The 23,085-nt window shown below is 48.7% G+C and overlaps 1 protein-coding gene and 1 long non-coding RNA gene across 3 annotated transcripts in view; both read left to right on the top strand.

Moving 5' to 3' along the window:
• Positions 1 to 5: 5 nt before the first annotated feature.
• Positions 6 to 23,085, top strand: part of LOC127920739 (neurobeachin-like protein 2) — a gene marked incomplete at both ends in the record, with an annotated part of 56,263 nt that continues 33,183 nt past the window's right edge. Inside the window, 6 exon segments of the mRNA XM_052504768.1 lie at positions 6 to 482; positions 9,903 to 10,084; positions 17,788 to 17,944; positions 19,732 to 19,875; positions 20,847 to 20,972; positions 22,761 to 22,961. Of these exon segments, the coding sequence (XP_052360728.1) occupies positions 6 to 482; positions 9,903 to 10,084; positions 17,788 to 17,944; positions 19,732 to 19,875; positions 20,847 to 20,972; positions 22,761 to 22,961 (1,287 nt within the window).
• LOC127920741 (uncharacterized) lies at positions 10,628 to 12,016 on the top strand. 2 transcript variants are annotated; one of them, XR_008107203.1, is made up of 4 exons: positions 10,628 to 11,087; positions 11,124 to 11,303; positions 11,520 to 11,591; positions 11,988 to 12,016. It is a non-coding gene; the product is annotated as an uncharacterized LOC127920741 (long non-coding RNA). The 2 variants fall into 2 exon arrangements; XR_008107202.1 differs by lacking the exon at positions 11,988 to 12,016 and having other exon boundaries at positions 11,124 to 11,411; positions 11,484 to 11,609.

The raw sequence follows: 23,085 nt of genomic DNA, 5'->3' as shown, positions 1-23,085 counted from the left end.
ACGATGAAGAGGAGGAGGAGGGAGACGGCGAGGGCCTGGGAGGGAGGAATATCTCAGAGCGTTTCTCCGACCTCTCTCGGTCTTCCCCTAACAGCAGTGGAGGCACGTTGAAGGACTTTGACGACTCTCTCCAATTTAAGTCGTTTGACTCGGTAGAGCAGGGGAGCCGCTCGTCCTCCCTGTCCAACACCGTGGACATCCCCTCCGGTCGGCCCCAAGAGGAGGCTCTCTACCACCCTCTGTCCCCTTCGGCACCTCACCCTTGAGCTGGAGCTGGGGGTATGAGGGGTGAGAAGGGAACATGGTACCACAACCCTGTGGGGGGTAGTCAGGCAGGCACCCCCTCCCCCCTGGAGCACAGCCGGTCGTTCCCCTCTCTGAGACCCAGGAAGAGCTCCAGTCTGTCCAACGTGCTGGACGACACCAACTATGGAACTGACCCCCGGGCAGCTGACACCATCTCCAACACCTCCAACCCACAGGTACTGCTGCCCTAACCTTAACCTTAACCCTAACCACAGGTACTGCTGCCCTAACCTTAACCTTAACCCTAAACACAGGTACTGCTGCCCTAACCTTAACCTTAACCCTAACCACAGGTACTGCTGCCCTAACCTTAACCTTAACCCTAAACACAGGTACTGCTGCCCTAACCTTAACCTTAACCCTAACCACAGGTACTGCTGCCCTAACCTTAACCTTAACCCTAACCACAGGTACTGCTGCCCTAACCTTAACCTTAACCCTAAACACAGGTACTGCTGCCCTAACCTTAACCTTAACCCTAACCACAGGTACTGTTATCCTAACCTTAACCTTAACCCTAACCACAGGTACTGTTATCCTAACCTTAACCCTAACTTTAACCATTGGTACTGAGCATTCCTAGGAGGTATGTTGTGTGGTGTTTGAATAAAGTGGACGGAACGTGTTGAATATGAAGCCCAGTGTCTTGTGTAATGTCCCGTATCCATAATGCTAACGGATTTCTCCTGAAATGTGTCAGTCACTCCTATACAACCAGCGTGGCTCAGTGTACATGACTCCTATACAACCAGTGTGGCTCAGTGTACATGACTCCTATACAACCAGGGTGGCTCAGTGTACATGACTCCTATACAACCAGCGTGGCTCAGTGTACATGACTCCTATACAACCAGGGTGGCTCAGTGTACATGACTCCTATACAACCAGCGTGGCTCAGTGTACATGACTCCTATACAACCAGGGTGGCTCAGTGTACATGACTCCTATACAACCAGCGTGGCTCAGTGTACATGACTCCTATACAACCAGGGTGGCTCAGTGTACATGACTCCTATACAACCAGTGTGGCTCAGTGTAAATGACTCCTATTCAACCAGCGTGGCTCAGTGTACATGACTCCTATACAACCAGTGTGGCTCAGTGTACATGACTCCTATACAACCAGCGTGGCTCAGTGTACATGACTCCTATACAACCAGCGTGGCTCAGTGTACATGACTCCTATACAACCAGCGTGGCTCAGTGTACATGACTCCTATACAACCAGTGTGGCTCAGTGTACATGACTCCTATACAACCAGCGTGGCTCAGTGTACATGACTCCTATACAACCAGCGTGGCTCAGTGTACATGACTCCTATACAACCAGCGTGGCTCAGTGTACATGACTCCTATACAACCAGCGTGGCTCAGTGTACATGACTCCTATACAACCAGTGTGGCTCAGTGTACATGACTCCTATACAACCAGCGTGGCTCAGTGTACATGACTCCTATACAACCAGTGTGGCTCAGTGTACATGACTCCTATACAACCAGTGTGGCTCAGTGTAAATGACTCCTATTCAACCAGCGTGGCTCAGTGTACATGACTCCTATACAACCAGCGTGGCTCAGTGTACATGACTCCTATACAACCAGCGTGGCTCAGTGTACATGACTCCTATACAACCAGCGTGGCTCAGTGTACATGACTCCTATACAACCAGCGTGGCTCAGTGTACATGACTCCTATACAACCAGTGTGGCTCAGTGTACATGACTCCTATACAACCAGCGTGGCTCAGTGTACATGACTCCTATACAACCAGTGTGGCTCAGTGTACATGACTCCTATACAACCAGCGTGGCTCAGTGTACATGACTCCTATACAACCAGCGTGGCTCAGTGTACATGACTCCTATACAACCAGCGTGGCTCAGTGTACATGACTCCTATACAACCAGCGTGGCTCAGTGTACATGACTCCTATACAACCAGTGTGGCTCAGTGTACATGACTCCTATACAACCAGTGTGGCTCAGTGTACATGACTCCTATACAACCAGCGTGGCTCAGTGTACATGACTCCTATACAACCAGCGTGGCTCAGTGTACATGACTCCTATACAACCAGCGTGGCTCAGTGTACATGACTCCTATACAACCAGCGTGGCTCAGTGTACATGACTCCTATTCAACCAGCGTGGCTCAGTGTACATGACTCCTATACAACCAGCGTGGCTCAGTGTACATGACTCCTATACAACCAGCGTGGCTCAGTGTACATGACTCCTATACAACCAGCGTGGCTCAGTGTACATGACTCCTATTCAACCAGCGTGGCTCAGTGTACATGACTCCTATACAACCAGCGTGGCTCAGTGTACATGACTCCTATACAACCAGCGTGGCTCAGTGTACATGACTCCTATACAACCAGCGTGGCTCAGTGTACATGACTCCTATACAACCAGCGTGGCTCAGTGTACATGACTCCTATACAACCAGCGTGGCTCAGTGTACATGACTCCTATACAACCAGCGTGGCTCAGTGTACATGACTCCTATACAACCAGCGTGGCTCAGTGTACATGACTCCTATTCAACCAGCGTGGCTCAGTGTACATGACTCCTATACAACCAGCGTGGCTCAGTGTACATGACTCCTATACAACCAGCGTGGCTCAGTGTACATGACTCCTATACAACCAGCGTGGCTCAGTGTACATGACTCCTATTCAACCAGCGTGGCTCAGTTTACATGACTCCTATACAACCAGCGTGGCTCAGTGTACATGACTCCTATACAACCAGCGTGGCTCAGTGTACATGACTCCTATACAACCAGCGTGGCTCAGTGTACATGACTCCTATACAACCAGTGTGGCTCAGTGTACATGACTCCTATACAACCAGCGTGGCTCAGTGTACATGACTCCTATACAACCAGCGTGGCTCAGTGTACATGACTCCTATACAACCAGCGTGGCTCAGTGTACATGACTCCTATACAACCAGCGTGGCTCAGTGTACATGACTCCTATTCAACCAGCGTGGCTCAGTGTACATGACTCCTATACAACCAGCGTGGCTCAGTGTACATGACTCCTATACAACCAGCGTGGCTCAGTGTACATGACTCCTATACAACCAGTGTGGCTCAGTGTTCATGACTCCTATTCAACCAGTGTGGCTCAGTGTACATGACTCCTATACAACCAGCGTGGCTCAGTGTACATGACTCCTATTCAACCAGCGTGGCTCAGTGTACATGACTCCTATACAACCAGCGTGGCTCAGTGTACATGACTCCTATACAACCAGTGTGGCTCAGTGTACATGACTCCTATACAACCAGTGTGGCTCAGTGTACATGACTCCTATTCAACCAGTGTGGCTCAGTGTACATGACTCCTATACAACCAGTGTGGCTCAGTGTACATGACTCCTATACAACCAGTGTGGCTCAGTGTACATGACTCCTATACAACCAGCGTGGCTCAGTGTACATGACTCCTATTCAACCAGCGTGGCTCAGTGTACATGACTCCTATACAACCAGCGTGGCTCAGTGTACATGACTCCTATACAACCAGCGTGGCTCAGTGTACATGACTCCTATACAACCAGCGTGGCTCAGTGTACATGACTCCTATACAACCAGCGTGGCTCAGTGTACATGACTCCTATACAACCAGTGTGGCTCAGTGTACATGACTCCTATACAACCAGCGTGGCTCAGTGTACATGACTCCTATACAACCAGCGTGGCTCAGTGTACATGACTCCTATACAACCAGCGTGGCTCAGTGTACATGACTCCTATACAACCAGCGTGGCTCAGTGTACATGACTCCTATACAACCAGTGTGGCTCAGTGTACATGACTCCTATACAACCAGCGTGGCTCAGTGTACATGACTCCTATACAACCAGCGTGGCTCAGTGTACATGACTCCTATACAACCAGCGTGGCTCAGTGTACATGACTCCTATACAACCAGCGTGGCTCAGTGTACATGACTCCTATACAACCAGTGTGGCTCAGTGTACATGACTCCTATACAACCAGTGTGGCTCAGTGTACATGACTCCTATACAACCAGCGTGGCTCAGTGTACATGACTCCTATACAACCAGTGTGGCTCAGTGTACATGACTCCTATTCAACCAGCGTGGCTCAGTGTACATGACTCCTATACAACCAGTGTGGCTCAGTGTACATGACTCCTATACAACCAGTGTGGCTCAGTGTACATGACTCCTATACAACCAGCGTGGCTCAGTGTACATGACTCCTATACAACCAGCGTGGCTCAGTGTACATGACTCCTATACAACCAGTGTGGCTCAGTGTACATGACTCCTATACAACCAGCGTGGCTCAGTGTACATGACTCCTATACAACCAGCGTGGCTCAGTGTACATGACTCCTATACAACCAGTGTGGCTCAGTGTACATGACTCCTATACAACCAGCGTGGCTCAGTGTACATGACTCCTATAAAACCAGTGTGGCTCAGTGTACATGACTCCTATACAACCAGCGTGGCTCAGTGTACATGACTCCTATACAACCAGTGTGGCTCAGTGTACATGACTCCTATACAACCAGCGTGGCTCAGTGTACATGACTCCTATACAACCAGCGTGGCTCAGTGTACATGACTCCTATACAACCAGTGTGGCTCAGTGTACATGACTCCTATACAACCAGCGTGGCTCAGTGTACATGACTCCTATACAACCAGCGTGGCTCAGTGTACATGACTCCTATACAACCAGCGTGGCTCAGTGTACATGACTCCTATACAACCAGTGTGGCTCAGTGTACATGACTCCTATACAACCAGCGTGGCTCAGTGTACATGACTCCTATACAACCAGCGTGGCTCAGTGTACATGACTCCTATACAACCAGCGTGGCTCAGTGTACATGACTCCTATACAACCAGCGTGGCTCAGTGTACATGACTCCTATACAACCAGCGTGGCTCAGTGTACATGACTCCTATTCAACCAGCGTGGCTCAGTGTACATGACTCCTATACAACCAGCGTGGCTCAGTGTACATGACTCCTATACAACCAGCGTGGCTCAGTGTACATGACTCCTATACAACCAGTGTGGCTCAGTGTACATGACTCCTATACAACCAGTGTGGCTCAGTGTACATGACTCCTATACAACCAGTGTGGCTCAGTGTACATGACTCCTATACAACCAGCGTGGCTCAGTGTACATGACTCCTATACAACCAGCGTGGCTCAGTGTACATGACTCCTATACAACCAGCGTGGCTCAGTGTACATGACTCCTATACAACCAGCGTGGCTCAGTGTACATGACTCCTATACAACCAGCGTGGCTCAGTGTACATGACTCCTATACAACCAGTGTGGCTCAGTGTACATGACTCCTATACAACCAGCGTGGCTCAGTGTACATGACTCCTATTCAACCAGCGTGGCTCAGTGTACATGACTCCTATACAACCAGCGTGGCTCAGTGTACATGACTCCTATACAACCAGCGTGGCTCAGTGTACATGACTCCTATACAACCAGGGTGGCTCAGTGTACATGACTCCTATACAACCAGCGTGGCTCAGTGTACATGACTCCTATACAACCAGCGTGGCTCAGTGTACATGACTCCTATACAACCAGCGTGGCTCAGTGTACATGACTCCTATACAACCAGCGTGGCTCAGTGTACATGACTCCTATACAACCAGCGTGGCTCAGTGTACATGACTCCTATACAACCAGCGTGGCTCAGTGTACATGACTCCTATACAACCAGCGTGGCTCAGTGTACATGACTCCTATACAACCAGTGTGGCTCAGTGTACATGACTCCTATACAACCAGCGTGGCTCAGTGTACATGACTCCTATACAACCAGCGTGGCTCAGTGTACATGACTCCTATACAACCAGCGTGGCTCAGTGTACATGACTCCTATACAACCAGCGTGGCTCAGTGTACATGACTCCTATACAACCAGCGTGGCTCAGTGTACATGACTCCTATACAACCAGTGTGGCTCAGTGTACATGACTCCTATACAACCAGCGTGGCTCAGTGTACATGACTCCTATACAACCAGCGTGGCTCAGTGTACATGACTCCTATACAACCAGCGTGGCTCAGTGTACATGACTCCTATACAACCAGCGTGGCTCAGTGTACATGACTCCTATACAACCAGCGTGGCTCAGTGTACATGACTCCTATACAACCAGCGTGGCTCAGTGTACATGACTCCTATACAACCAGCGTGGCTCAGTGTACATGACTCCTATACAACCAGCGTGGCTCAGTGTACATGACTCCTATTCAACCAGCGTGGCTCAGTGTACATGACTCCTATACAACCAGCGTGGCTCAGTGTACATGACTCCTATACAACCAGCGTGGCTCAGTGTACATGACTCCTATACAACCAGTGTGGCTCAGTGTACATGACTCCTATACAACCAGCGTGGCTCAGTGTACATGACTCCTATACAACCAGCGTGGCTCAGTGTACATGACTCCTATACAACCAGCGTGGCTCAGTGTACATGACTCCTATACAACCAGCGTGGCTCAGTGTACATGACTCCTATTCAACCAGCGTGGCTCAGTGTACATGACTCCTATACAACCAGCGTGGCTCAGTGTACATGACTCCTATACAACCAGCGTGGCTCAGTGTACATGACTCCTATACAACCAGTGTGGCTCAGTGTACATGACTCCTATACAACCAGCGTGGCTCAGTGTACATGACTCCTATACAACCAGCGTGGCTCAGTGTACATGACTCCTATACAACCAGCGTGGCTCAGTGTACATGACTCCTATACAACCAGCGTGGCTCAGTGTACATGACTCCTATACAACCAGCGTGGCTCAGTGTACATGACTCCTATACAACCAGCGTGGCTCAGTGTACATGACTCCTATACAACCAGCGTGGCTCAGTGTACATGACTCCTATACAACCAGCGTGGCTCAGTGTACATGACTCCTATACAACCAGCGTGGCTCAGTGTACATGACTCCTATTCAACCAGCGTGGCTCAGTGTACATGACTCCTATACAACCAGCGTGGCTCAGTGTACATGACTCCTATACAACCAACGTGGCTCAGTGTACATGACTCCTATACAACAAGCGTGGCTCAGTGTACATGACTCCTATACAACCAGTGTGGCTCAGTGTAAATGACTCCTATTCAACCAGCGTGGCTCAGTGTACATGACTCCTATACAACCAGCGTGGCTCAGTGTACATGACTCCTATACAACAAGCGTGGCTCAGTGTACATGACTCCTATACAACCAGCGTGGCTCAGTGTACATGACTCCTATACAACCAGCGTGGCTCAGTGTACATGACTCCTATACAACCAGTGTGGCTCAGTGTACATGACTCCTATACAACCAGTGTGGCTCAGTGTACATGACTCCTATACAACCAGCGTGGCTCAGTGTACACGACTCCTATTCAACCAGCGTGGCTCAGTGTACACGACTCCTATTCAACCAGCGTGGCTCAGTGTACATGACTCCTATTCAACCAGTGTGGCTCAGTGTACATGACTCCTATACAACCAGTGTGGCTCAGTGTACATGACTCCTATACAACCAGCGTGGCTCAGTGTACATGACTCCTATTCAACCAGCGTGGCTCAGTGTACATGACTCCTATACAACCAGTGTGGCTCAGTGTACATGACTCCTATACAACCAGCGTGGCTCAGTGTACATGACTCCTATACAACCAGCGTGGCTCAGTGTACATGACTCCTATACAACCAGCGTGGCTCAGTGTACATGACTCCTATTCAACCAGTGTGGCTCAGTGTACATGACTCCTATACAACCAGCGTGGCTCAGTGTACATGACTCCTATACAACCAGCGTGGCTCAGTGTACATGACTCCTATACAACCAGCGTGGCTCAGTGTACATGACTCCTATACAACCAGCGTGGCTCAGTGTACATGACTCCTATTCAACCAGCGTGGCTCAGTGTACATGACTCCTATACAACCAGCGTGGCTCAGTGTACATGACTCCTATACAACCAACGTGGCTCAGTGTACATGACTCCTATACAACCAGCGTGGCTCAGTGTACATGACTCCTATACAACCAGTGTGGCTCAGTGTACATGACTCCTATACAACCAGCGTGGCTCAGTGTACATGACTCCTATACAACCAGTGTGGCTCAGTGTACATGACTCCTATACAACCAGCGTGGCTCAGTGTACATGACTCCTATACAACCAGTGTGGCTCAGTGTACATGACTCCTATACAACCAGCGTGGCTCAGTGTACATGACTCCTATACAACCAGCGTGGCTCAGTGTACATGACTCCTATTCAACCAGTGTGGCTCAGTGTACATGACTCCTATACAACCAGTGTGGCTCAGTGTACATGACTCCTATACAACCAGCGTGGCTCAGTGTCCATGACTCCTATACAACCAGCGTGGCTCAGTGTACATGACTCCTATACAACCAGCGTGGCTCAGTGTACATGACTCCTATACAACCAGCGTGGCTCAGTGTACATGACTCCTATACAACCAGTGTGGCTCAGTGTACATGACTCCTATACAACCAGCGTGGCTCAGTGTACATGACTCCTATACTACCAGCGTGGCTCAGTGTACATGACTCCTATACAACCAGCGTGGCTCAGTGTACATGACTCCTATACAACCAGTGTGGCTCAGTGTACATGACTCCTATTCAACCAGTGTGGCTCAGTGTAAATGACTCCTATTCAACCAGCGTGGCTCAGTGTAAATGACTCCTATTCAACCAGCGTGGCTCAGTGTACATGACTCCTATTCAACCAGCGTGGCTCAGTGTACATGACTCCTATACAACCAGCGTGGCTCAGTGTACATGACTCCTATACAACCAGTGTGGCTCAGTGTACATGACTCCTATACAACCAGCGTGGCTCAGTGTACATGACTCCTATACAACCAGTGTGGCTCAGTGTACATGACTCCTATACAACCAGTGTGGCTCAGTGTACATGACTCCTATTCAACCAGCGTGGCTCAGTGTACATGACTCCTATACAACCAGCGTGGCTCAGTGTACATGACTCCTATACAACCAGTGTGGCTCAGTGTACATGACTCCTATACAACCAGCGTGGCTCAGTGTACATGACTCCTATACAACCAGCGTGGCTCAGTGTACATGACTCCTATACAACCAGTGTGGCTCAGTGTACATGACTCCTATTCAACCAGCGTGGCTCAGTGTACATGACTCCTATACAACCAGCGTGGCTCAGTGTACATGACTCCTATACAACCAGCGTGGCTCAGTGTACATGACTCCTATACAACCAGCGTGGCTCAGTGTACATGACTCCTATACAACCAGCGTGGCTCAGTGTACATGACTCCTATACAACCAGCGTGGCTCAGTGTACATGACTCCTATTCAACTGAATGTGATGAGTCGTGCTGAGAATGAGGAAACTATTCAACCAACGGTTCAATATCCTAGAATACAGTTGTGCAGATGCCTCCGCGGTTTAGCCCGTCTCCGACACGATGTACTGTATCTGTGTGTCTAACTGTGATTATGGTGTGTGTGTGTGTGTGTGTGGTCCCTTTCAGCAGATGCCAGAGGAGGAGCTGTGTAACCTGCTGACTAACATCGTGTTCTCTGTGCTGTGGTGCGGCAGCGGGTCGGAGGGGGGGGAGGACGCCGTGTGGAGGGAGAGGGGACAGGTCTTCTCTGTCCTCACCAAGCTGGGCTCCTCCTGCCAACTGGTCCGCCCGCCTGACGATATCAAATGCAGGTCAGTCAGTCGACAGACAGCCAGCCAGCCAGCCAGCCAGTCAGCTATTTAGTTAGTTATCCAGTCAGCTATTTAGCCAGCCAGCCAATCAGTCAGTCAGATATTTAGTTAGTTATCCAGTCAGCTATTTAGCCAGCCAGCCAATCAGTCAGTCAGATATTTAGTTAGTTATCCAGTCAGCTATTTAGCCAGCCAGCCAATCAGTCAGTCAGATATTTAGTTAGTTATCCAGTCAGCTATTTAGTTAGCCAGCCAATCAGTCAGTCAGATATTTAGTTAGTTATCCAGTCAGCTATTTAGTTAGCCAGCCAATCAGTCAGTCAGATATTTAGTCAGCCAGCCAGTCAGTCAGTGTCTGCATCCCAAATGGCACCCTATGGGCCCTGGTCAAACATGTTGTTTGGGACCCAGGTTAGTCAGTCAGTCACTCCCACTGTCCTTGATATGCAACTCCCTCTGTCTCATGTCAGTAAACAGATTCATTAAGGTGACTTCAAACCAAGTTTTATTTGATCAAATGCTTGGTAAACAACAGGTGTGGACTAACAGTGAAATGCTTGGTAAACAACAGGTGTAGACTAACAGTGAAATGCTTGGTAAACAACAGGTGTAGACTAACAGTGAAATGCTTGGTAAACAACAGGTGTAGACTAACAGTGAAGTGCTTGGTAAACAACAGGTGTAGACTAACAGTGAAGTGCTTGGTAAACAACAGGTGTAGACTGACAGTGAAATGCTTGGTAAACAACAGGTGTAGACTAACAGTGAAGTGCTTGGTAAACAACAGGTGTAGACTAACAGTGAAATGCTTGGTAAACAACAGGTGTAGACTAACAGTGAAATGCTTGGTAAACAACAGGTGTAGACTAACAGTGAAATGCTTGGTAAACAACAGGTGTAGACTAACAGTGAAGTGCTTGGTAAACAACAGGTGTAGACTAACAGTGAAATGCTTGGTAAACAACAGGTGTAGACTAACAGTGAAGTGCTTGGTAAACAACAGGTGTGGACTAACAGTGAAATGCTTGGTAAACATCAGGTGTAGACTAACAGTGAAATGCTTGGTAAACAACAGGTGTAGACTAACAGTGAAATGCTTGGTAAACAACAGGTGTAGACTAACAGTGAAATGCTTGGTAAACAACAGGTGTAGACTAACAGTGAAGTGCTTGGTAAACAACAGGTGTAGACTAACAGTGAAATGCTTGGTAAACAACAGGTGTGGACTAACAGTGAAATGCTTGGTAAACAACAGGTGTAGACTAACAGTGAAATGCTTGGTAAACAACAGGTGTAGACTAACAGTGAAATGCTTGGTAAACAACAGGTGTAGACTAACAGTGAAGTGCTTGGTAAACAACAGGTGTAGACTAACAGTGAAGTGCTTGGTAAACAACAGGTGTAGACTAACAGTGAAATGCTTGGTAAACAACAGGTGTAGACTAACAGTGAAATGCTTGGTAAACAACAGGTGTAGACTAACAGTGAAATGCTTGGTAAACAACAGGTGTGGACTAACAGTGAAATGCTTGGTAAACAACAGGTGTAGACTAACAGTGAAATGCTTGGTAAACAACAGGTGTGGACTAACAGTGAAATGCTTGGTAAACAACAGGTGTAGACTAACAGTGAAATGCTTGGTAAACAACAGGTGTAGACTAACAGTGAAATGCTTGGTAAACAACAGGTGTGGACTAACAGTGAAATGCTTGGTAAACAACAGGTGTGGACTAACAGTGAAGTGCTTGGTAAACAACAGGTGTGGACTAACAGTGAAATGCTTGGTAAACAACAGATGTAGACTAACAGTGAAATGCTTGGTAAACAACAGATGTAGACTAACAGTGAAATGCTTGGTAAACAACAGATGTAGACTAACAGTGAAATGCTTGGTAAACAACAGGTGTAGACTAACAGTGAAGTGCTTGGTAAACAACAGATGTAGACTAACAGTGAAATGCTTGGTAAACAACAGATGTAGACTAACAGTGAAATGCTTACTGACGGGCCCTTCACAACCATGCAGAGAGAAACGGAATAACAATGAGGAACGATAACTAGGTACAAACACAGGGTACCAGTACTGAGTCCATATGCAGGAGTAAGAGATAATTGAGAACTAGGCTACATACACATGGTACCAGTACTGAGTCCATGTGCAGGGGTGAGAGATAATTGAGAACTAGGCTACATACACATGGTACCAGTACTGAGTCCATGTGCAGGGGTGAGAGATAATTGAGAACTAGGCTACATACACAGGGTACCAGTACTGAGTCCATGTGCAGGAGTGAGCGATCATTGATAACTAGGCTACATACACAGGGTACCAGTACTGAGTCCATGTGCAGGGGTGAGAGATAATTGAGAACTAAGTACATACACAGGGTACCAGTACTGAGTCCATGTGCAGGGGTGAGAGATAATTGAGAACTAAGTACATACACAGGGTACCAGTACTGAGTCCATGTGCAGGGGTGAGAGATAATTGATAACTAAGTACATACACAGGGTACCAGTACTGAGTCCATGTGCAGGAGTAAGAGATCATTGATAACTAGGCTACATACACAGGGTACCAGTACTGAGTCCATGTGCAGGGGTGAGAGATAATTGATAACTAAGTACATACACAGGGTACCAGTACTGAGTCCATGTGCAGGAGTAAGAGATAATTGATAACTAGGCTACATACACAGGGTACCAGTACTGAGTCCATGTGCAGGAGTGAGAGATCATTGATAACTAGGTACATACACAGGGTACCAGTACTGAGTCCATGTGCAGGGGTGAGAGATAATTGATCACTAAGTACATACACATGGTACCAGTACTGAGTCCATGTGCAGGGGTGAGAGATAATTGAGAACTAGGCTACATACACAGGGTACCAGTACTGAGTCCATGTGCAGGAGTGAGAGATCATTGAGAACTAGGCTACATACACAGGGTACCAGTACTGAGTCCATGTGCAGGAGTGAGCGATCATTGATAACTAGGCTACATACACAGGGTACCAGTACTGAGTCCATGTGCAGGAGTAAGAGATCATTGAGAACTAGGCTACATACACAGGGTACCAATACTGAGTCCATGTGCAGGAGTAAGAGATCATTGAGAACTAGGCTACATACACAGGGTACCAATACTGAGTCCATGTGCAGGAGTAAGAGATCATTGAGAACTAGGCTACATACACAGGGTACCAGTGATGTACTGGGCCGTACGCACTTCCCTCTGTTGCGCCTTGTGGTGGAATGCAGCCTGTCAAGAGGCTCTCAATGGTGCAGCTGTAGAACTTTGAGGATCTGAGGTCCCATGACACATCTTTACCGCCTCCTGAGGGGGAAGAGGCGTTGTCGTGCCTTCTTCATGATACATCTTTACCGCCTCCTGAGGGGAAGAGGTGTTGTCGTGCCTCCTGAGGGGAAGAGGCATTGTCGTGCCTCCTGAGGGGAAGAGGCATTGTCGTGCCTCCTGAGGGGGAAGAGGCGTTGTCGTGCCTCCTGAGGGGGAAGAGGTGTTGTCGTGCCTTCTTCATGACACATCTTTACATCCTCCTAAGGGGGAGGAGGCGTTGTCGTGCCTCCTGAGGGGGAAGAGGTGTTGTCGTGCCTTCTTCATGACACATCTTTACCGCCTCCTGAGGGGGAAGAGGCGTTGTCGTGCCTCCTGAGGGGGAAGAGGTGTTGTCGTGCCTTCTTCATGATACATCTTTACCGCCTCCTGAGGGGGAAGAGGCGTTGTCGTGCCTCCTGAGGGGGAAGAGGCGCTGTCGTGCCTCCTGAGGGGGAAGAGGTGTTGTCGTGCCTTCTTCATGACACATCTTTACCGCCTCCTGAGGGGGAAGAGGCGTTGTCGTGCCTCCTGAGGGGGAAGAGGCGTTGTCGTGCCTCCTGAGGGGGAAGAGGCGTTGTCGTGCCTCCTGAGGGGGAAGAGGCGTTGTCGTGCCTCCTGAGGGGGAAGAGGCGTTGTCGTGCCTCCTGAGGGGAAGAGGCGTTGTCGTGCCTCCTGAGGGGAAGAGGCGTTGTCGTGCCTCCTGAGGGGGAAGAGGCGTTGTCGTGCCTCCTGAGGGGGAAGAGGCGTTGTCGTGCCTCCTGAGGGGGAAGAGGCGTTGTCGTGCCTCCTGAGGGGGAAGAGGTGTTGTCGTGCCTCCTGAGGGGGAAGAGGCGTTGTCGTGCCTCCTGAGGGGGAAGAGGCGTTGTCGTGCCTTCTTCATGACACATCTTTACCGCCTCCTGAGGGGGAAGAGGCGTTGTCGTGCCTCCTGAGGGGGAAGAGGCGTTGTCGTGCCTCCTGAGGGGGAAGAGGTGTTGTCGTGCCTCCTGAGGGGGAAGAGGTGTTGTCGTGCCTCCTGAGGGGGAAGAGGTGTTGTCGTGCCTTCTTCGTGACACATCTTTACCGCCTCCTGAGGGGAAGAGGCGTTGTCGTGCCTCCTGAGGGGGAAGCGGCGTTGTCGTGCCTCCTGAGGGGGAAGCGCCGTTGTCGTGCCTCCTGAGGGGAAGAGGTGTTGTCGTGCCTCCTGAGGGGGAAGACGTGTTGTCGTGCCTCCTGAGGGGGAAGAGGCGTTGTCGTGCCTCCTGAGGGGAAGAGGCGTTGTCGTGCCTCCTGAGGGGGAAGAGGTGTTGTCGTGCCTCCTGGGGAAGAGGTGTTGTCGTGCCTCCTGGGGAAGAGGTGTTGTCGTGCCTCCTGAGGGGGAAGAGGCGTTGTCGTGCCTCCTGAGGGGGAAGAGGCGTTGTCGTGCCTTCTTCATGATACATCTTTACTGCCTCCTGAGGGGAAGAGGCTTTGTCGTGCCTCCTGAGGGGAAGAGGCGTTGTCGTGCCTCCTGAGGGGAAGAGGTGTTGTCGTGCCTTCTTCATGACACATCTTTACATCCTCCTAAGGGGAGGAGGCGTTGTCGTGCCTCCTAAGAGGGAAGAGGTGTTGTCGTGCCTTCTTCGTGACCCATCTTTACCGCCTCCTGAGGGGGAAGAGGCGTTGTCGTGCCTCCTGAGGGGGAAGAGGTGTTGTCGTGCCTCCTGAAGAGGAAGACGTGTTGTCGTGCCTCCTGAGGGGAAGCGGCGTTGTCGTGCCTCCTGAGGGGGAAGACGTGTTGTCGTGCCTCCTGAGGGGGAAGACGTGTTGTCGTGCCTCCTGAGAAGGAAGACGTGTTGTCGTGCCTCCTGAGGGGGAAGACGAGTTGTCGTGCCTCCTGAGGGGGAATACGTGTTGTCGTGCCTCCTGAGGGGAAGACGTGTTGTCGTGCCTCCTGAGGGGAAGAGGCGTTGTCGTGCCTCCTGAGGGGGAAGAGGCGTTGTCGTGCCTTCTTCATGACACATCTTTACCGCCTCCTGAGGGGAAGAGGCGTTGTCGTGCCTCCTGAGGGGAAGAGGCGTTGTCGTGCCTTCTTCATGACACATCTTTACCACCTCCTGAGGGGAAGAGGCGTTGTCGTGCCGCCTGAGGGGAAGAGGCGTTGTCGTGCCTCCTGAGGGGGAAGACGTGTTGTCGTGCCTCCTGAGGGGAAGACGTGTTGTCGTGCCTCCTGAGGAGGAAGACGTGTTGTCGTGCCTCCTGAGGGGAAGACGTGTTGTCGTGCCTCCTGAGGGGGAAGACGTGTTGTCGTGCCTCCTGAGGGGAAGAGGCGTTGTCGTGCCTCCTGAGGGGGAAGAGGCGTTGTCGTGCCTTCTTCATGACACATCTTTACCGCCTCCTGAGGGGGAAGAGGCGTTGTCGTGCCTCCTGAGGGGGAAGAGGCGTTGTCGTGCCTTCTTCATGACACATCTTTACCACCTCCTGAGGGGAAGAGGCGTTGTCGTGCCTCCTGAGGGGAAGAGGCGTTGTCGTGCCTCCTGAGGGGGAAGAGGCGTTGTCGTGCCTCCTGAGGGGAAGAGGCGTTGTCGTGCCTCCTGAGGGGAAGAGGTGTTGTCGTGCCTCCTGAGGGGGAAGAGGCGTTGTCGTGCCTCCTGAGGGGAAGAGGCGTTGTCGTGCCTCCTGAGGGGGAAGAGGCGTTGTCGTGCCTTCTTCATGACAAATCTTTACCGCCTCCTGAGGGGAAGAGGCGTTGTCATGCCTTCTTCATGACACATCTTTACCGCCTCCTGAGGGGAAGAGGCGTTGTCGTGCCTCCTGAGGGGAAGAGGCGTTGTCGTGCCTTCTTCATGACACATCTTTACCACCTCCTGAGGGGAAGAGGCGTTGTCGTGCCTCCTGAGGGGAAGAGGCGTTGTCGTGCCTCCTGAGGGGAAGAGGCGTTGTCGTGCCTCCTGAGGGGGAAGAGGTGTTGTCGTGCCTCCTGAGGGGAAGAGGTGTTGTCGTGCCTCCTGAGGGGGAAGAGGCGTTGTCGTGCCTCCTGAGGGGAAGAGGCGTTGTCATGCCTCCTGAGGGGGAAGAGGCGTTGTCGTGCCTTCTTCATGACAAATCTTTACCGCCTCCTGAGGGGGAAGAGGCGTTGTCATGCCTTCTTCATGACACATCTTTACCGCCTCCTGAGGGGAAGAGGCATTGTCGTGCCTCCTGAGGGGGAAGAGGCGTTGTCGTGCCTCCTGAGGGGGAAGAGGCGTTGTCGTGCCTCCTGAGGGGGAAGAGGCATTGTCGTGCCTCCTGAGGGGGAAGAGGCGTTGTCGTGCCTCCTGAGGGGGAAGAGGCTTTGTCGTGCCTTCTTCATGACTGTGTGGGTGTGTGTGGACCATGTTAATTCCTTAGTGATGTGGACACCGAGGAACCTTGAAACTCTCCACCCGCTCCACTACAGACACATCGAGGTGAATGGGGGCGTGCTTAGGCTCTCTGTTTCCTGTAGTCAGCGATCAGCTCATTTGTCTTGCAGACGTTGAGGGAGATTTTGTTGTCCTGATACCACACTGCCAGGTCACTGACCTCCCTATAGGCTGTCTCATCATCGTCGTCGGTGATCAGGTCTACCACCGTCGTGTCGTCAGAAAAGGTAATGATGGTGTTTGAGTCGTGCGTGGCCACGCAGTGGGTGAACAGGGAGTACAGAAGGGTGTCAGTGTGGCGGATGTGTTGTTACCTACCCTTACCACCTGGGGGGGCGGCCCGTCAGGAAGTCCAGGATCCAGCTGTAGAGGGAGGTGTTTACTCCCAGGGTCCTTAGCTTAGTGATGAGCTTGGAGAGGACTGTGGTGTTGAACACTGAGCTGTAGTCAATGAACAGCATTGTCACATAGGTGCTCCTCTTGCCCAGGTGGAAAAGGGCAGTGTGGAGGGTAATAGAGATTGCGTCATCTGGATCTGTTGGGGCGGTATGTGAATTAGAGTGGGTCCAGGGGTGATGCTGTTGATCTGAACCATGACCAGCCTTTCAAAGCATTTCTTGGCTAAAAATGTGAGTGCTACGGGGCGATAGTCATTTAGGCAGGTTACCTTGGCGTTCTTGGGCACAGGGACTATGGTGGTCTGCTGGAAACATGTTGGTATTACAGACTGGGTCAGGGAGAGGTTGAACATGTCAGTGAAGACACTTGCCAGTTGGTTGGTGCTTGCTCTGAGTATGCATCCTGGTAATGTCTGGCTCTGCGGCCTTGTGAACGTTAACCTGTTTAATAGTCTTACATACATCAACCACAGAAATCAACTTTTTTTCAGTTCTGTGCTGTTTTGGTTGAGCAAAATGTAGCCCTAAATGTTAACTGGCTTGTTAAACGTTGACTGGCTATTCTCCCTCCCTCCTCTCCCCTCCTCTCTGCTGTGTCTCTCAGTCTGTTAGAGATGATGCTGGAGTCTTCTCTGTCAGACCTGAGGGACTCTCAGGGTGTCTCTCTACCATACTTCCCCAGTCTGCTGCGTCTCCTCAGGCTGCTCCAGGACTTCCTCTTCTCAGAGGGAACAGACAACCAGGCCCTGTGGAGCGAGAAGGTACAGTAGTACTTCACCATGGTCCACACGTTGTCTGCATCCCAAATGGGGCAAAAAAGTATTTAGTCAGCCACCAATTGTGCAAGTTCCCCTACTTAAAATGATGAGAGAGGCCTGTCATTTTCATCATAGGTACACTTCAACTATGACAGACAAAATGAGAGAAAAGAAATCCAGAAAATCACATTGTAGGATTTTTTATGAATTTATTTATCTCAATACTTTGTTATATACCTTTTGTTGGCAATGACAGAGGTCAAACGTTTTCTGTAAGTCTTCACAAGGTTTTCACACTGTTGCTGGTATTTTGGCCCATTCCTCCATGCAGAGCTCCTCTAGAGCAGTGATGTTTTGGGGCTGTTGCTGGGCAACACAGACTTTCAACTCCCTCCAAAGATTTTCTATGGGGTTGAGATCTGGAGACTGGCTAGGTCACTCCAGGACCTTGAAATCCTTCTTACGAAGCTACTCCTTCGTTGCCGGGGCGGTGTGTTTGGGATTATTGTCATGCTGAAAGACCCAGCCTTTTACTTTTTTGCCCCACTGTAGATGTAAAGTCCCCTGTTTAGGGGACCTGCGTGGTTCTGTTTCCAGTCCCGACCGATATTTTCACTTAGAGATCCATCTGTGGACCCTGTAGATGGAAATGGCTTGCATTGAGTGCCAGCCCTAGTTCCCACGGACACAGTAGTATATTTTTTGTGCCTGTGTGACGTAGGATGTGAAATTTGAAACCACTTGAAGCTGGGATCTCCGTCCTACCATTTTAATTGGCTCTTCCGACTGTCCGTCATCTCCTGGCTGAACCCTATGTCACAGACACTGACAAAGCACATGCCTGCAATCCTTACATCGTAGCTCAACAAGAGAGTGGTTCATTCACTGTAGCACATTCAGAGATCCATTTACAGCCATTAATCTCATATAATTCCTAGATTTGAAACAAACAAAAAAACACTTTCTGTTTCTCCTAGATGGACGATAATAATATGAGAGGAAAGGCGAGTTGCCAACGTGTTCAGGAAGCCAGGCTAGAGGTCTGTGTGGCTCACAGCGGTGGGATGTTTTGATCAGGAGAGACCTTTAGAAAATATGCACATTTTCTCTGACACTAAAAATACAAATATGTATTTTACAGTTGTAAGAAAGGTGAAGTCTTATAGTTAGTGGGTTTTATAGTCTGATTATACTATATTTAGAAAGCGTAGAAGTCATTTCAAGCCTTATTCGTTACAGTTTTATTGAATAGGAAATGCGTCATAAAATATTTAATATTTTCAATATTTGTATAATATTTGTACTGTGTATTTGAGCTCAAAAGTGACTTCATCTCAGCAATGTATAACTATTTTTTTTTACCAGAAAGGTGAAATTGAACCTTTCTTGAAGTATGCAGCATTACTAGTTATTGTTTATGTTCCTCTCATGGTAAATAATACATATTCTGGGATTAGGTAGATTACATTTTAGATTACATTTTAGATTACATGTAGTTACATGTATTAACGGCACAGCTACTTCCTGTAATCGTGAATGAGTGTGTGTTTAATGTCAGTGGCTGTGTCTTGTCTTGTGTGTTGGCTTTAGCTCGGCTACTGTTTTGAAGGATGTTTTGAATAGTAGTTCTAGCTATATCATTTAACTGTGTGGTAACCCGGTCTTGAGAATTGAGTCACTGTTATGTTGTTTTCGCGTATCTGCACTCTTGTCTACATAATTGCCCCTTGTGGGAATTGAATTGATTGAACATGTGTTGTAGACTGTTAACAGGTGTGTTGTCGTTGTAGATCTTTGAGGGGGTGGTGAACCTCCTGGACAGACTACAGGCGTGGCACAGCACCCCTGGTACCCCCGGGGCTCTGGAGCTCAGAGAGATGGCTCAGATCGGCCTGCGCATCATCACCGGCTACATCCAGGAACAGGACTCACAGGTGTTACGCTACGCCCACCTCCCTCTAGGCAAACTGGACTGGCTCTAACTCTGGCCTGCATGCCGAATGGCTCCCTATTCACTGTATAGTGTACTACTTTTGACCAGAGCCCATAGGCTGAGATAGGGGTGGAATAGGGTGCTATTGGGGAAACAACTTCTTTCTCCAAACTACATCCATTGGAGGGCATAAGTCAACGCGTGGGTTTGAAAGTTTAAACTCCAAATGCCGTGGGACCAAATCCCAATGCTCTGTCTATTAGTACACATTTACTATCAAATAAAGGTTAGACCTTTGGAGGGAAGGTGTGTTTAGAACACCAGTCCTTCTATGGTTATCTATCAGTGCACAGAGAACATAGCTAGCATTCCTCCCGAGGAGTGTTGTGTAGGACGGGGAAGCTCTTCTCTGAGTTATAACTACTGTTGGGGTGCATCCCAAATGGTACCCTGTTCCCTACATAGTACACTACCGGAGTGTTGTGTAGGACGGGGCAGCTCTTCTCTGTGTTATAACTACTGTTGGGGTGCATCCCAAATGGTACCCTGTTCCCTACATAGTGCACTACCTCTGACCAGAAAGTTATGCACTATGTAGGGAATGGGGTGCTATTTTGCACTCCTGTAGGAGTAGTATCAAGTGGTCATAAATAAATGGTCCAAAATGTTCCTTTAAGCGTTGGGATTTGTTTATTTATTTTTTGAAGGAGCAAAGCTTTTTCCATCCACTTGAATTGTTGTTGTGTGTTTTGTTAGTATTAGTACCCCACTTAAAAATACATCAGCTGAGGAATAATAATATTATGTTTGTGTACTGATGAAACATTTACTAGGACTTCTGTTGATTTTAAGACCTGTGAGAATACTTTTGAAGTGGAGCCTAATTTGCTTTTTGACCAAATAATTTCTCTCTCTGTGTCTCTCTGTTTCTCTCTCTGTGTCTCTGTCTCTCTCCCTTCCCTCTCTCCCCAGGTGTCTGTAATGGCCTGCGTTAAACTCCACAGCCTCCTGCAGACAGTTCTATCTCTGGGCTGGGACGAGGTGTGCTTCCTGCTGGGGCGACTAGGTGCCCCCCTGTGGCCCGGCGGGGTAATGGAGGTACATTTACGTTGGACATTTCTGTCATTTTAGCAGACGTCCTTATCCAGAGAGACTTAGTTAATGCATTCAACTAAAGTAGGCGTCCTTATCCAGAGAGACTTAGTTAATGCATTCAACTAAAGTAGGCGTCCTTATCCAGAGAGATTTAGTTAATGCATTCAACTAAAGTAGGCGTCCTTATCCAGAGAGACTTAGTTAATGCATTCAACTAAAGTAGGCGTCCTTATCCAGAGAGACTTAGTTAATGCATTCAACTAAAGTAGGCGTCCTTATCCAGAGAGACTTAGTTAATGCATTCAACTAAAGTAGGCGTCCTTATCCAGAGAGACTTAGTTAATGCATTCAACTAAATTAGGCGTCCTTATCCAGAGAGACTTAGTTAATGCATTCAACTAAAGTAGGCGTCCTTATCCAGAGAGACTTAGTTAATGCATTCAACTAAATTAGGCGTCCTTATCCAGAGAGACTTAGTTAATGCATTCAACTAAAGTAGGCGTCCTTATCCAGAGAGACTTAGTTAATGCATTCAACTAAAGTAGGCGTCCTTATCCAGAGAGACTTAGTTAATGCATTCAACTAAAGTAGGCGTCCTTATCCAGAGAGACTTAGTTAATGCATTCAACTAAAGTAGGCGTCCTTATCCAGAGAGACTTAGTTAATGCATTCAACTAAAGTAGGCGTCCTTATCCAGAGAGACTTAGTTAATGCATTCAACTAAAGTAGGCGTCCTTATCCAGAGAGACTTAGTTAATGCATTCAACTAAAGTAGGCGTCCTTATCCAGAGAGACTTAGTTAATGCATTCAACTAAAGTAGGCGTCCTTATCCAGAGAGACTTAGTTAATGCATTCAACTAAAGTAGGCGTCCTTATCCAGAGAGACTTAGTTAATGCATTCAACTAAAGTAGGCGTCCTTATCCAGAGAGACTTAGTTAATGCATTCAACTAAAGTAGGCGTCCTTATCCAGAGAGACTTAGTTAATGCATTCAACTAAAGTAGGCGTCCTTATCCAGAGAGACTTAGTTAATGCATTCAACTAAATTAGGCGTCCTTATCCAGAGAGACTTAGTTAATGCATTCAACTAAAGTAGGCGTCCTTATCCAGAGACTTAGTTAATGCATTCAACTAAATTAGGCGTCCTTATCCAGAGAGACTTAGTTAATGCATTCAACTAAAGTAGGCGTCCTTATCCAGAGAGACTTAGTTAATGCATTCAACTAAAGTAGGCGTCCTTATCCAGAGAGACTTAGTTAATGCATTCAACTAAAGTAGGCGTCCTTATCCAGAGAGACTTAGTTAATGCATTCAACTAAAGTAGGCGTCCTTATCCAGAGAGACTTAGTTAATGCATTCAACTAAAGTAGGCGTCCTTATCCAGAGAGACTTAGTTATAATAATAATATATGCCATTTAGCAGACGCTTTTATCCAAAGCGACTTACAGTCGTGTGCATACATTCTACGTATGGGTGGTCCCGGAATCGAACCCACTACCCTGGCGTTACAAGCGCCATGCTCTACCAACTGAGCTACAGAAGGACCACCAGTAGTAGGCAAGTAGGCAAGACGACCACATACATCGTCATTGCAATTAAAACCTTCCTCAATAAAGCAGCTATTTGCTAAGTCGGTGCTCGTGAGAGACCTTTTACTGTGAGAACATATTAACATCTGTTATTCTGGTGTTTCCATTCTTATCACCGGCTTTACACTAGTAAATAAAGACAAGTACGACTGCTAGTGTGATAAAGACAAGTACAACAGTAAGGTGTTTTTTATTTTTAGGCGGGCCCCAACGGAGGACACACGGAGACCTTTTCTCAGCTCGTGCCCATCGTGCGTACCCTCCTGGACCAACACGCTGACCCCGTGACCCTGCACGGCCTGCTGCCCAGCCTGCCAGTCACCAACGGCAGCCCCACCTTCGCCCAGGACCTCCAGAGCTACAGCCACACAGTAGAGTGGCTGGACTTCTACCAACGCCACGTCAGTACCACTCAACCTTCATCTATCTTCTTCTTTATATAGGCTGTATCCCATATGGCACACTATTCCCTATATAGTGCACTACATTTGACCAGGGCCTTACAGACGGGTTGGTTGTTTAGCA

The sequence above is a fragment of the Oncorhynchus keta genome, unplaced genomic scaffold, assembly GCF_023373465.1.
Source record: "Oncorhynchus keta strain PuntledgeMale-10-30-2019 unplaced genomic scaffold, Oket_V2 Un_contig_20487_pilon_pilon, whole genome shotgun sequence".
NCBI lineage: Eukaryota > Metazoa > Chordata > Actinopteri > Salmoniformes > Salmonidae > Oncorhynchus > Oncorhynchus keta.
The sequence above is the reverse complement of the archived record's forward strand: the minus strand, read 5'-3'. Positions and strand labels throughout refer to the sequence as shown.